Below are 12,493 nucleotides of genomic sequence, written 5' to 3'. Positions count from 1 at the left end.
GGTGTTTAGGGGGGTTTGGGGGTGGTTTTGACCCCCTTTGTCCCCCCAGGAGACCCTCCGCACGGCGCTCGCTGTCGGGGCCGACCGGGCGGTGCTGGCCGAGGTGGGGGAGGGGGTGGCCCTGGGGCCCCTCGAGGTGGCCACGGCCCTGGCCGGGCTGGTGGGGAAGATCCAGCCCCAGCTGGTGCTGCTGGGCAAGCAGGTGAGCCCCTATAGACACCTACAGACACCCTATAGGTCCCCTATAGACTCCCTGAAACCACAGCTGGTCCTGCTGGGCAAGTGAGACCCTATAGGGTCCTACGGACACCCCTATAGACCCCTATGGACCCTTATAGACCCCCAAGGACCCCCACGGGCCCCTATGGACATCCCTATAGACCCTTATAGACCCCTAGAGATCCCCTAAAGGCCCCCTGAAACCCCAGCTGGTGCTGCTGGGCAAGCAGTGAGACCCCCCATAGATCCCCTATGGGCTCTCACGGACCCTTATGGACCCTCCTATAGACACCTGTGCACCCCCATATAGGCCCCTGTGGACCCCCGCAGCCCCGGGAGGGTCCCTGTGGCCCGGGGGCTGTGGTGGGTTCCCTATAGCCCCCATAGGACCCCCCCTGTCCCCCCCCAGGCCATCGATGACGACTGTAACCAGACGGGGCAGCTCCTCGCCGCCATGTTGGACTGGCCGCAGGTACCGCGGGGCACGACGGGACACTGGGGGTGTGCGGCTATCCCGGCATCCCCCGCGGCACCGACCATAGAGATCGACCATAGAGATCATGGCCGCGCGCGGGGCATGACGGGACAGTGGGGGTCTGCGGCCGGAGGGGGATATATCCCATCGTCCTTTGCGGCGGTTTCTGCGCGGGGGGGGGCCCAGTTTATGCTGGGAACGCCTCAGTTTGTACTGGGAGAGGCTGTTTTACACTGGGAACGGCCCGTTTCACACTGGGAAGGGCTCCCAGCCCTTACTGGGGCAATCCAAGCCCATAGTGGGATGTCCCCGTTCCTTACTGGGATGCCCTCGTTTCACACTGGGATGCCCCCACTCCATTGTGGGTGGTCCCACCCCGCACTGGGACGCTCCCAGTCCATCCCAGTCCCCTCTGTCCCCAGGGCACCTTCGCCTCCCGTGTCCAGCTGGAAGGCGGCTCCGTGCGGGTGGAGCGGGAGGTGGACGCGGGGCTGGAGACGCTGCGGTTGCGCCTCCCGGCCGTTCTCACGGCGGATCTGCGGCTCAACGAGCCCCGTTACGCCACCCTGCCCAACATCATGGTGAGTGGGGCACCCCCAACCCCCCTGAGCCAGGGGAACCCCCCTCCAGTCCTGGGAACACCCCCGGAATCCTGGGACCCCCCTCAAAATCCCCATTGACTGGGCAGACCTGGGTGTCCCCCCTCTTTTGGGTGCCCCCCGAACCCCTGGGTCCTCTTTGGGAGAATTTGGGGAGGGTTTGGGGTGTCTCCCAACCCCCTGGAACACTTTGGGGTGGGTTTGGGAGGGGTCCCATCCCTTGGATCCTTTTAGGTGATTTTGGGGGGGGGGCCTTCAACCCCTTGGATCCCTTTTTTGGGGGGCGTTTGGGGAGGGGATTTTGGGGGGGTTGGGGTCTGACTCCCTGTGCCCCCCAGAAAGCCAAGAAGAAGCCCCTGGAGGTGATCCCAGCTGCAGATTTGGGGGTCCCCGCGGGGCCCCCCCGGCTCCGGGTGCTGCAGGTTCAGGAGCCCCCGGCCCGGGCGGGGGGGGAGAAGGTGGAAAACGTCCCGGCCCTGGTGGAGAAGCTGCGGAGCTGCGGCCGCATCTGAGGGGTAAACCAGGACGGACCAGTACGGACCAGTGCCCTCCAGGAACCCCCCAGTAACCCCCAGTGCCTTCCAGCCTGGGCCAGTGCCCCCCATCCCCGCCTAGTGCCCCCAGGACCCCCCCCCCGTCAGCCCAGGCCCCCCAGTGCCTTGTACTTCCCCCAAATAAAGGCGTGGCTGCTCGATGTCATTGTGTCTATGGGGGTGTGGCCTGAGGGTGGGTCAGATATGGGACCATTCGTTCCCTTTTTACGGGGTTTTGGGGGGGTGGGACCAGCATGGACCAGTTTGGCACTTGGGGGGTCCCAGTGGGGGCCAGTTTGTCCCCAGAGCATCCTCGTTTGTCCAGTCCCGTCCCAGTTTGTCCTGGTCTGGTCCCAATTTGGCCAAGATTGACACAGTCCATCCCAATTTGTCCCAGTCCATCCCAGTTCATCCCAATTTGTCCCAGTTTATCCCAGTCTGTCCCAGTTTATCTCAGACCGGTCCCGGTTTACCCCAGTCCATCCCAATTTATCCCAGTGTGTCCCAGTTTGTCCCACTCCGGTCCCAGTTTGTCCCAATTCGTCCCGGTCCCGCCCCGGCCCCGCCCCGTTGCCGAGCAACGCCCGGCTCCGCCCCCGTGCGCTGTCACTCAAACCCCCCACCCAATCACGGGGCGCGCCGTCCGCCGGGGCGGAGCTCGCGCTGACAGGCGGGACCGCGAAACAATGGGAACACGCGGAGGGCGGGCCCTGCGGCGGCTCCAGCCAATGAGCGGCGGCCGGGCCCTGCAGCAGCGGCGCGGGCGGCCCCGTGCAGCCCCTCAGAGCCGGGGCGGCGGCCAAGATGGCGGCGGCGGACGGAGATGACTCGCTCTACCCCATCGCCGTCCTCATCGACGAGCTCCGCAACGAGGACGTGCAGGTACCGCTCCCCGCTATATCCGAGGTCCCTGTAGCGATAGCCGGGGCCCTGTCGCGATATTCGCGGTCCCTCCGCGGCCGCGGGGCCCTCCCGTGGTCGCTCGTCTGAGACGGCCATTCTGATTGGCTGCGGAGGCCTCCCCCCCTCAGGCACGGGCCAATGGGGAGCGACGTTACATCTGAGGAACAGGGGGGTGTCTCACCCTCACGGTGATGGGATGCATGGTGCGCTCTGATTGGTTGCTGGGCCCCTTTAATTGTGTTACACGCGTTTTGATTGGCCTGGAATAACCCCTCTCTAGCGTGGCGCCCCCTGGCGGCGGGGCAGCGCCTGGTGACCCCGCCTCCGCCTACGCTGGCAAATGGGAGTGCGAGGCCGAGACGGCGGCGGCTGCCCATTGGCTGGCGACCTGCGTGGGCGGGGCGGGGAGGAGCCAATGGAGGTGCTCCTCTTAGCAGAGGCGCTGCGGGGCCGTGAGACAAGGCTCCTGATTGGCTGGATGGCCTTGGGGGCGTTCCCAGTGGGGGGCTTTAATTACTTCTGGAATGTTTTAATTACCCCAGGGGGTGCTTCAGTTACCCCTGAGAGAGTATTTTGACCCCTGGAGAGCCTTTAATTACCCGGGGGAGGCAGTTCCTGACCCCTTTTCCCCCCCAGCTGCGGCTCAACAGCATCAAGAAGCTCTCGACCATCGCGCTGGCGCTGGGGGTGGAGAGGACCCGCAGTGAGCTCCTGCCCTTCCTCACCGGTACGGGGACCCCCGGGGCTGGGAGGGGGCCCAAAACCCCCCTAAACCGGGCCCAAAGCCCCCAAACCCAGCGTTGGATGGGGGTGGGCGGGACTTGGGGTGACTGACTGCTCAGGAGGGCTGATTGATCAGTTGATTGATTATTGGTTACAGACACAATCTATGATGAGGACGAGGTGCTCTTGGCGCTCGCGGAGCAGCTCGGGACCTTCACTGCCCTCGTGGGGGGACCCGAGTTCGTGCACTGCCTGCTGGTAGGACCCCAAAATACACCTAAAATACCCCAAAATAACCTCCCAAACGCCCCAAAGCACCCCAAAACCACACCTGGGAACCCCAAAACTGCACATTGGGCTCCCGTGGGGTGACACTGGGCACACGAGGGACCCCGGGGCGGGTTGAGTGGTCCTTGGGGTGGTTTTGTCGGCCCTCTGGGACACGAGGGACCTGCAGATGGTTTGTGGGGACACGAGGGACCACGGGATGGTTTGGGTGGCCCGTGGGTTTCGTGGGGTGGTTTGGGAGCTCCCCGGGCACACGGGACACCCCTCGGTGACGGTCCCACCCCGCTGTGCCCGCAGCCCCCCCTGGAGAGCCTGGCCACGGTGGAGGAGACGGTGGTGCGGGACAAGGCGGTGGAGTCCCTGCGGGCCGTGTCCCACGAGCACTCGCCCCCCGACCTCGAGGGCCACTTCGTGCCGCTGGTGAAGCGCCTGGCGGGGGGCGACTGGTTCACGTCGCGCACCTCGGCCTGCGGCCTCTTCAGCGTCTGCTACCCCCGCGTGTCCAGCCCCGTCAAGGCCGAGCTGCGCCAGTGAGTGCCGGGGCTGACTCTGCCGGGGGTCACCGACCCCACCTGGGGGTCACCGACCCACCCCTGGGGTCACCGACCCCACCTGGGGGTACCAACCCACCCCTGGGGTCACCAACCCACCCCTGGGGTCACCAACCCACCCCTGGGGTCACCGACCCCACCTGGGGGTACCAACCTAACCCTGGGGTCACTGACCCAACCTGGGGGTACCAACCCAACCCTGGGGTCACCAACCCACCCCTGGGGTCACTGACCCCACCTGGGGGTACCAACCCACCCCTGGGGTCACCGACCCCACCTGGGGGTACCAACCTAACCCTGGGGTCACTGACCCCACCTGGGGGCACCAACCTAACCCTGGGGTCACCAACCCAACCCTGGGGTCACCGACCCCACCTGGGGTACCAACCTAACCCTGGGGTCACCGACCCCACCTGGGGGTCACCGACCCACCCCTGGGGTCACCGACCCCACCTGGGGGTACCAACCCACCCCTGGGGTCACCGACCCCACCTGGGGGTACCAACCCACCCCTGGGGGTACCAACCCCACCTGGGGGTCACCGACCCAACCTGGGGGGCACCAACCCACCCCTGGGGGTACCAACCCACCCCTGGGGTCACTGACCCCACCTGGGGGGCACCAACCCACCCCTGGGGGTACCAACCCAACCCTGGGGTCACCAACCCAACCTGGGGGTACCAACCTAACCCTGGGGTCACCGACCCCACCTGGGGGTACCAACCTAACCCTGGGGTCACTGACCCCACCTGGGGGTCACCGACCCAACCTGGGGGTACCAACCCAACCCTGGGGTCACCAACCCAACCTGGGGGTACCAACCCACCCCTGGGGTCACTGACCCCACCTGGGGGGTACCAACCTAACCCTGGGGTCACCGACCCCACCTGGGGGTACCAACCTAACCCTGGGGTCACCGACCCAACCTGGGGGTACCAACCCACCCCTGGGGTCACCAACCCCACCTGGGGGTACCAACCCACCCCTGGGGTCACTGACCCCACCTGGGGGGTACCAACCCACCCCTGGGGTCACCGACCCAACCTGGGGGTACCAACCCAACCCTGGGGTCACCAACCCCACCTGGGGGTACCAACCCACCCCTGGGGTCACTGACCCCACCTGGGGGGTACCAACCCACCCCTGGGGTCACCGACCCAACCTGGGGGTACCAACCCAACCCTGGGCATACCAACCCACCCCTGGGGTCACCGACCCCACCTGGGGGTACCAACTCACCTCTGGGGTCACCGACCCCACCTGGGGGTACCAACCCACCCCTGGGGTCACTGACCCAACCTGGGGGTACCAACCCAGCCCTGGGGTCACTGACCCCACCTGGGGGGCACCAAGCCAACCCTGGGCACACCTGGGCACAGCTGTGCTCACCTGGGCACACCTGGGCACACCTGGGCACACCTGTCCCCCCCGGCCGCAGGTACTTCCGGAACCTGTGCTCGGACGACACGCCCATGGTTCGCCGCGCCGCCGCCTCCAAGCTGGGTGAGTTTGCCAAGGTGCTGGAGCTGGAGCACGTCAAGAGCGAGATCATCCCCATGTTCTCCAACCTGGCTTCCGACGAGCAGGTGGGCACACCTGGGCACACCTGGGGGGCACTGTGGGTACCTCAGGGACACCTGGGCACACCTGGGGGGCACTGTGGGTACCTCAGGCACACCTGGGCACACCTGGGGGGCACTGTGGGTACCTCAGGGACACCTGGGCACACCTCGGGGGCACCTGTGGGTACCTGCAAGTACCTGGGGGGGCAGCTGTGGGCACATACGGGTACCTGGGGGGGCAGCTGTGGGCACATACGGGTACCTGGGGGGGCAGCTGTCCCTCCCCTGTGCCACCTGTGCCACCTGTGCCACCTGTGCCCGCAGGACTCCGTGCGCCTGCTGGCGGTCGAGGCCTGTGTGAGCATCGCGCAGCTGCTGCCGCAGGAGGAGCTGGAGGGGCTGGTGATGCCCACCCTGCGCCAGGCGGCCGAGGACAAGTCCTGGCGCGTGCGGTACATGGTGGCCGACAAGTTCACCGAGGTGGGGGCACCCCCGGGGGGCCTCTGGGGGGATCCGGGGGGGGTTTTGGGGGGATGTTTGTGCGGGGACCCCTCGGGGACACGTGGGGACACGTGGGGACACGTGGGGACAGTGGCACCGTGTCCCCGCAGCTCCAGCGCGCGGTGGGGCCCGAGATCACCAAGACCGACCTGGTGGGCGCCTTCCAGAGCCTGATGAAGGACTGCGAGGCCGAGGTGCGGGCGGCGGCCTCACACAAGGTCAAAGGTCAGCAGGGACCCCGGCACGGCCCCAAAGCCGTCTGTCACCACCCCAAGGTGTCCCCAGATCCCTCTGTCACCACCCCAAGGTGTCCCCAGATCCGTCTGTCACCACCCCAAGGTGTCCCCAGATCCCTCTGTCACCACCCCAAGGTGTCCCCAGGTCCGTCTGTCACCACCCCAAGGTGTCCCCAGATCCGTCTGTCACCACCCCAAGGTGTCCCCAGATCCGTCTGTCACCACCCCAAGGTGTCCCCAGATCCGTCTGTCACCACCCCAAGGTGTCCCAGGTCTGTCTGTCACCACCCCAAGGTGTCCCCAGGTCTGTCTGTCACCACCCCAAAGTGTCCCCAGGTCCGTCTGTCACCACCCTCGGGGTCATCAAATCCACCTGTCACCACCCCAGAACGGCCCCAAATCCGTTTGTCGCTGTCTCTGAACGTCCCCAAATCCCCATCACACTTCTAAATGTCCCCAGACCCCCCTGATGTCCCCTCTGTGTCCCCTCTGTGTCCCCAGAGTTCTGTGAGAACCTGTCCCCGGACTGTCGCGAGGCCGTGATCATGGGCCAGATCCTGCCCTGCATCAAGGTGAGGCACTGGGGCACCTGGGGGCATCTTTTGGCACCTCCCAGTGGCCTCAGGGCCCATGGGGGTGGCCTCGGGTGTCAGTGTGTCCCTACCTGTCCCCCATGTTCCCCCTGTTCCCACCTGTGCTCACCTGTGCCCCCGTCCCAGGAGCTGGTGTCCGACGCCAACCAGCACGTGAAGTCGGCGCTGGCCTCGGTGATCATGGGCCTGTCCCCGATCCTGGGCAAGGACAACACGGTGGAGCACCTGCTGCCCCTGTTCCTGGCACAGCTCAAGGACGAGGTGGGGCACCTGGGGGCACCTGGGACACACCTGGGGGCACCTGGGGACACCTGGGGGACATGGGGGACACAGAGAGCACCTGCTGCCCCTGTTCCTGGCACAGCTCAAGGACGAGGTGGGGCACCTGGGGGCACCTGGGACACACCTGGGGGCACCTGGGGACACCTGGGGGACATGGGGGACACAGAGAGCACCTGCTGCCCCTGTTCCTGGCACAGCTCAAGGACGAGGTGGGGCACCTGGGGGCACCTGGGGACACCTGGGGAGGTACCACCCGCTGCCACCTGCTCCCAGTAACCCCCCCCAGTCCCTCCCAGTGCCCCCGTGCAGGGCCGGCCACCCCTCCCAGAGCCCCCCAGTGACCCCCGCGTGTCCCAGTGCCCCGAGGTGCGGCTGAACATCATCTCCAACCTGGACTGCGTGAACGAGGTGATCGGGATCCGGCAGCTGTCCCAGTCCCTGCTGCCCGCCATCGTGGAGCTGGCCGAGGACGCCAAGTGGAGGGTGCGCCTGGCCATCATCGAGTACATGCCGCTGCTGGCCGGGCAACTGGTGAGACTGGGACCACTGGGAGGGACTGGGAGGGCTGGCCTGGCCATCATCGAGTACATGCCGCTGCTGGCCGGGCAACTGGTGAGACTGGGACCACTGGGAGGGACTGGGAGGGCTGGCCTGGCCATCATCGAGTACATGCCGCTGCTGGCCGGGCAACTGGTGAGACTGGGACCACTGGGAGGGACTGGGAGGGCTGGCCTGGCCATCATCGAGTACATGCCGCTGCTGGCCGGGCAGCTGGTGAGACTGGGACCACTGGGAGGGACTGGGACCACTGGGAGGGACTGGGAGGGCTGGGAGGGACTGGGAGGGCTGGCCTGGCCACCATCGAGTACATGCCACTGCTGGCCGGGCAACTGGTGAGACTGGGACCACTGGGAGGGGCGTCATAGTGGTATGGAGTGGTTCATACTGGTCTGTACTGGTTCGTACTGGTCCATACTGGTTTCTCTTCCCCCCCCCAGGGCGTGGAGTTCTTCGATGAGAAGCTGAACTCGCTCTGCATGGCTTGGCTGGTGGATCACGGTACTGGGAGCACTGGGAGCTACTGGGGGGTTACTGGGAGCCCTGAGGGGGTATGGGACCCCCTGGGGGTGGTGTTCCTGGCCCGTGCTGGTCCTTACTGGTCCATACTGGTCCCGCAGTGTACGCCATCCGCGAGGCCGCCACCAGTAACCTGCGCAAGCTGGTGGAGCGGTTCGGGCACACCTGGGCCCAGGGCACCATCGTGCCCAAGGTGTTGGCCATGGCCGCCGACCCCAACTACCTGCACCGCATGACCACCCTCTTCTGCATCAACGTGAGAGCCTGGGGGGCACCTGGGGGGCACCTGGGCACACCTGGGGGGGCTGGGGGCACATGGGGGACACCTGGGCACACCTGGGGGGCACCTGGGGCAACCAATCCCAACCACCTGCACCGCATGACCACCCTCTTCTGCATCAACGTGAGAGCCTGGGGGGCATCTGGGGGGCACCTGGGCACACCTGGGGGACACCTGGGCACACCTGGGGGGGCTGGGGGCATATGGGGGACACCTGGGCACACCTGGGGGGCACCTGGGACAACCAATCCCAACCACCTGCACCGCATGACCACCCTCTTCTACATCAACGTGAGAGCCTGGGGGGCATCTGGGGGGCACCTGGGCACACCTGGGGGGCACCTGGGCACACCTGGGGGGGGGCTGGGGGCACATGGGGGACACCTGGGCACACCTGAGGGGCATTGGGGGGCATCTGACGGGGTCTGGGAGCACCTGGGCGCACCTGGGCGGGTTGTGTGGGCGGGAGGTGACCGCGCAGCAGGTGCTGGGGGGGCGGGTTCGGGGCTCTGTGGGCGTGTCCCAGGTGTGTCCCAGGTGTCTCAGGCGTGTCTCACCTGCCCCCCAGGTGCTGTCCGAGGTGTGTGGGCAGGAGGTGACCACGCAGCAGATGCTGCCCACGGTGCTGCGCATGGCGGCCGACGCCGTGGCCAACGTGCGGTTCAACGTGGCCAAGTCGCTGCAGCGCATCGGGCCCATCCTGGACAGCGGGTAAGGGCACCTGGGCACACCTGGGCGCACCTGTGTGCACCTGTAACACCTGTACACACGTGTGCATACCTGAACACGCCTGTGCACCCCTGTCCCACCCGTCCCAGGACGCTGCAGACGGAGGTGAAGCCGGTGCTGGAGAAGTTGACGCAGGACCAGGACGTCGACGTCAAGTATTTCGCACAGGAGGCACTGACAGGTGAGGGACACCTGGGGGACACCCGGGGGGGCTTGGGACACACCTGGGGGGACGCGGGGGGGCTTGGGACACACCTGGGGGACACCCGGGGGGGCTTGGGACACACCTGGGGGACACCCGGGGGGACTTGGGACACACCTGGGGGGATGCGGGGGGACATGGGACACACCTGGGGGGACATGGGACACAGGGGGGTCATGGAGGGGACGTGGGACACCTGGGGGGGTGGGGAACACCTTGGGGGGGATACACTTGGGGACACCTGGGGACATGTGGGGGCACACGGGGTGTTGGGGACACTGGGGGGACATAAAGGACAGCTTTGGGGGGGGACACAGGAGGGGACACAGGAGCGACATTGGGGGCGTTTGGGAGCACTGTGGGGGTCTCGGGGTGGGCTCTGGTGACACTTGGGGACACGGAGGTCACCCTGTGACCTCTCTGTCTCCCCCCCCTCCCTCCCACAGTGCTGGCCTTGGCCTGACCCCCCCTGGGACCCCCCCGCATGTGACCGGCGCTGTGACCCCCCCCGGTGTCACCCCCCCTCCTTTCGGTGTCCCCTCCCCCCCCGGGGGTGTCACCGTGTCCCCCCTTCCCCTTCCCCCCCTTTCCCGCGCTGTTAATTAATTAATTACTGGTTATTTCGCCGTTAATAAAAACGACAACGAGGGTCCGCTGCCGTTTATTTTTGGTGGGGGGGGGCGACAAAAGGGGATATTTGGGGTGGGAGGGTGGTGCGTATATTGTGGGTGCGTCACGTGGTGCAAGAAACGCCCCCCCGGCAATAAAAAGAAGGGTTGTGGCCCTTTAAATCCAGCTGAGGGTGTGGTCTCTGCTGACCACGCCCCCTAGCTGCGCACGCGCAGTTCCCCCTCGCTTGGCCACGCCTCCCCGCGCCGCAGCCGGGACCCGGCGAGAGGCGGGAAAAGCTCCGGGACCCCCGTGGGGGAACAGAGACCCCCCGGGACCTTTGGGGACCCCCCCGAGGGGATCCGGGACCCCCCGGGACCTCCCGGGCGCCCCCAGAGCCCCCTCAGACACCCCGCGGGTTCCCGGATGTCGGACTCGGGGCAAAGCCCCGCCCCCGCCGCGCGCAGGCGCTGCTGGAACCGCGAGAAGGAGCCGGAAGGAGGCGGGGCCGAGAGACGGGTGGGCGGGGTTTAGGGTGATTGGCAGACGCAGGGTGGGAGAGGGCGTGACTTCACTCTTTGGGCGGGGCTTGTGCGATGAGGGGGCGTGTCTGGAGCTTTGTGGGCGGTGTTATAGATGTGTGGGCGTGGATAGCTCGCGGTGGGTGTGGCCTGAGCCAAGGGCATGACCCTGCTGACCCCGTTTCCCCCCCCAGGAGGTGGGGGAGGAGCCCCCGGGGCCCCCCCAGAAGACCCCGATCATCCTGGCGAAGCCCCCCGGAGAACGGGTGAGCGGGGGGGGCACTGGGAGGGACTGGGGGGCACTGGGAGGGACTGGGAGGGACTGGGAGGGCAGTATGAGCTTGTATGGGGGCAATGGGAGGGAACTGGGAAGGACTGGGAGGGTGTTACACGCTCTGATGTCATCATTTGGGATGGGCGTGTCCCCAGCAGGCTCCACCCACCCAGAAGGCGGGACCATTGCAGGCCCCGCCCCCTCCCGCACCGGCCCCGCCCATCGTGCTGATGAAGGCACGGGGTGAAGAGGGGCGGGGCCTCTCAGGGGGTGGGGCCTCCCAGGGGGAGGGGCCAGTGCAGCCCCCGCCCCCTGAGAGGGAGGGGCCCCGCCCCACCCAGCCCATGTACCAACTGCACGGGAGGGGCCTCCCCCCCCCGGGGGCGCCCGACCGTGAGTGGGGGAGGGGCCGAAGGGGGGAGGGGCTGGGGTGTGCAAATGAGGGGGCGGAGTCAATGAGGGAGGGGTTGAAGTATGTAAATGGAGGGGTGGGGTCAGTGGTGGGAGGGGCAATGGTTTGGGGGCAGGGCTAAGGGCTGGGTGGGGTAGGAGGGGAGGGGTTAAAGGTTGTGGGTGTGGCTAAATGTTTTTGGGCGTGGTTTGGGTACTGGGTGGGGCTAAGGGGGTGAGACTGAGGGGCGTGGTTAAATGGGGTGGGTATGGCTAAGTGTGGGCGTGGCTTAGGGTTGTGGGTGGAGCCAAGGGAGGGGACTGAGCTCAGGGGGTTGGACAGACAGAGGGGGCGGGGTTTAAGGGTTTGGGGGTGCAGGTAATGGTGATGGGCGTGGTCATCATTTGTGGGCGGGGTCAGGCTCAAGTGGGTGGGGCTAAAACCTTGGACTGGTGCCTGTGGGGAGTTCGGATAAAGGGAGGGGGGAGGGGTTTGGGATTGTGGGTGTGCCCCCCCAAAGGGGGTGTGCCCCCAGTGGGTGTGGCCCCACCTGTCTGGCCCCGCCCCCTCCCAGCGGCCCAGGCCCAGGCCCGGCTGGCGGCGCCCGAGAAGATGAAAACCAGTATCAAACTGGTGGACGAGCAGATGAACTGGTGCGACAGCGCCCTCGAGGTGGGGGGGACGGGGGGTCCGGGAGCGGGTGGGGAGGGGTTTGGGGGTGTCCCAGACCCCTCCCAGTGACTCCCAGCGCTCCCAGTTCCTCATGGAGCAGACGGACGTGCTCGTGGTCGGGGCCCTGGGGCTGCAGGGGACGGGCAAGTCCACGGTGCTGTCACTGCTGGCCGGGAACCAGCCCGAGGAGGACCCGCGGTACTGGGGGCACTGGGAGGGGCTGGGAGGGGGTCATGGGCTCCGGGGGGGGCACTGGGGGGCACTGGGAGGGGG

General features: G+C 66.9%; 3 protein-coding genes across 3 annotated transcripts; all 3 read left to right on the top strand.

Moving 5' to 3' along the window:
• Positions 1-43: 43 nt before the first annotated feature.
• ETFB (electron transfer flavoprotein subunit beta) lies at positions 44-1,992 on the top strand (the record flags this gene model as incomplete). Its single annotated transcript, XM_039378778.1, has 4 exons — positions 44-202; positions 629-691; positions 1,117-1,275; positions 1,632-1,992. Coding segments are annotated over 4 exons (555 nt in total), but the record flags the coding sequence as incomplete, so codon positions are not given.
• Positions 1,993-2,556: 564 nt separating this feature from the next.
• Positions 2,557-10,405, top strand: PPP2R1A (protein phosphatase 2 scaffold subunit Aalpha). Its single transcript, XM_027749900.2, has 15 exons — positions 2,557-2,708; positions 3,366-3,456; positions 3,610-3,710; positions 4,038-4,270; positions 5,730-5,877; positions 6,178-6,333; positions 6,465-6,579; positions 7,092-7,162; positions 7,310-7,444; positions 7,823-7,996; positions 8,464-8,524; positions 8,644-8,798; positions 9,391-9,533; positions 9,641-9,732; positions 10,200-10,405. Exons 1-15 carry the CDS (start codon positions 2,631-2,633, stop codon positions 10,214-10,216), a joined length of 1,770 nt encoding a protein of 589 aa, XP_027605701.1. The 5' UTR covers positions 2,557-2,630; the 3' UTR covers positions 10,217-10,405.
• A 224-nt stretch (positions 10,406-10,629) lies between these two features.
• Positions 10,630-12,469, top strand: LOC114003200 (protein SMG9-like; the record flags this gene model as incomplete). The annotated part of the gene is made up of 5 exons (XM_027749899.2): positions 10,630-10,881; positions 11,078-11,149; positions 11,313-11,550; positions 12,123-12,220; positions 12,306-12,469. Coding segments are annotated over exons 1-5 (665 nt in total), but the record flags the coding sequence as incomplete, so codon positions are not given.
• Positions 12,470-12,493: the final 24 nt, after the last annotated feature.

Source organism: Pipra filicauda, unplaced genomic scaffold (assembly GCF_003945595.2).
Source record: "Pipra filicauda isolate LSUMZ 115617 unplaced genomic scaffold, ASM394559v2 scaffold1474_size12493_pilon, whole genome shotgun sequence".
NCBI lineage: Eukaryota > Metazoa > Chordata > Aves > Passeriformes > Pipridae > Pipra > Pipra filicauda.
Note: the sequence above shows the minus strand (reverse complement) of the source record. Positions and strands in the feature narration are given on the sequence as shown.

Excerpts from the sequence above, each read along its gene's own strand:
- PPP2R1A (XM_027749900.2), top strand. The coding sequence starts at position 2,631 with ATGGCGGCGGCGGACGGAGATGACTCGCTCTACCCCATCGCCGTCCTC. Across the intron at positions 7,163-7,309 it reads AGATCCTGCCCTGCATCAAG|GAGCTGGTGTCCGACGCCAA; the intron begins GTGAGGCACTGG and ends CCCCCGTCCCAG. Across the intron at positions 9,534-9,640 it reads GGGCCCATCCTGGACAGCGG|GACGCTGCAGACGGAGGTGA; the intron begins GTAAGGGCACCT and ends CACCCGTCCCAG.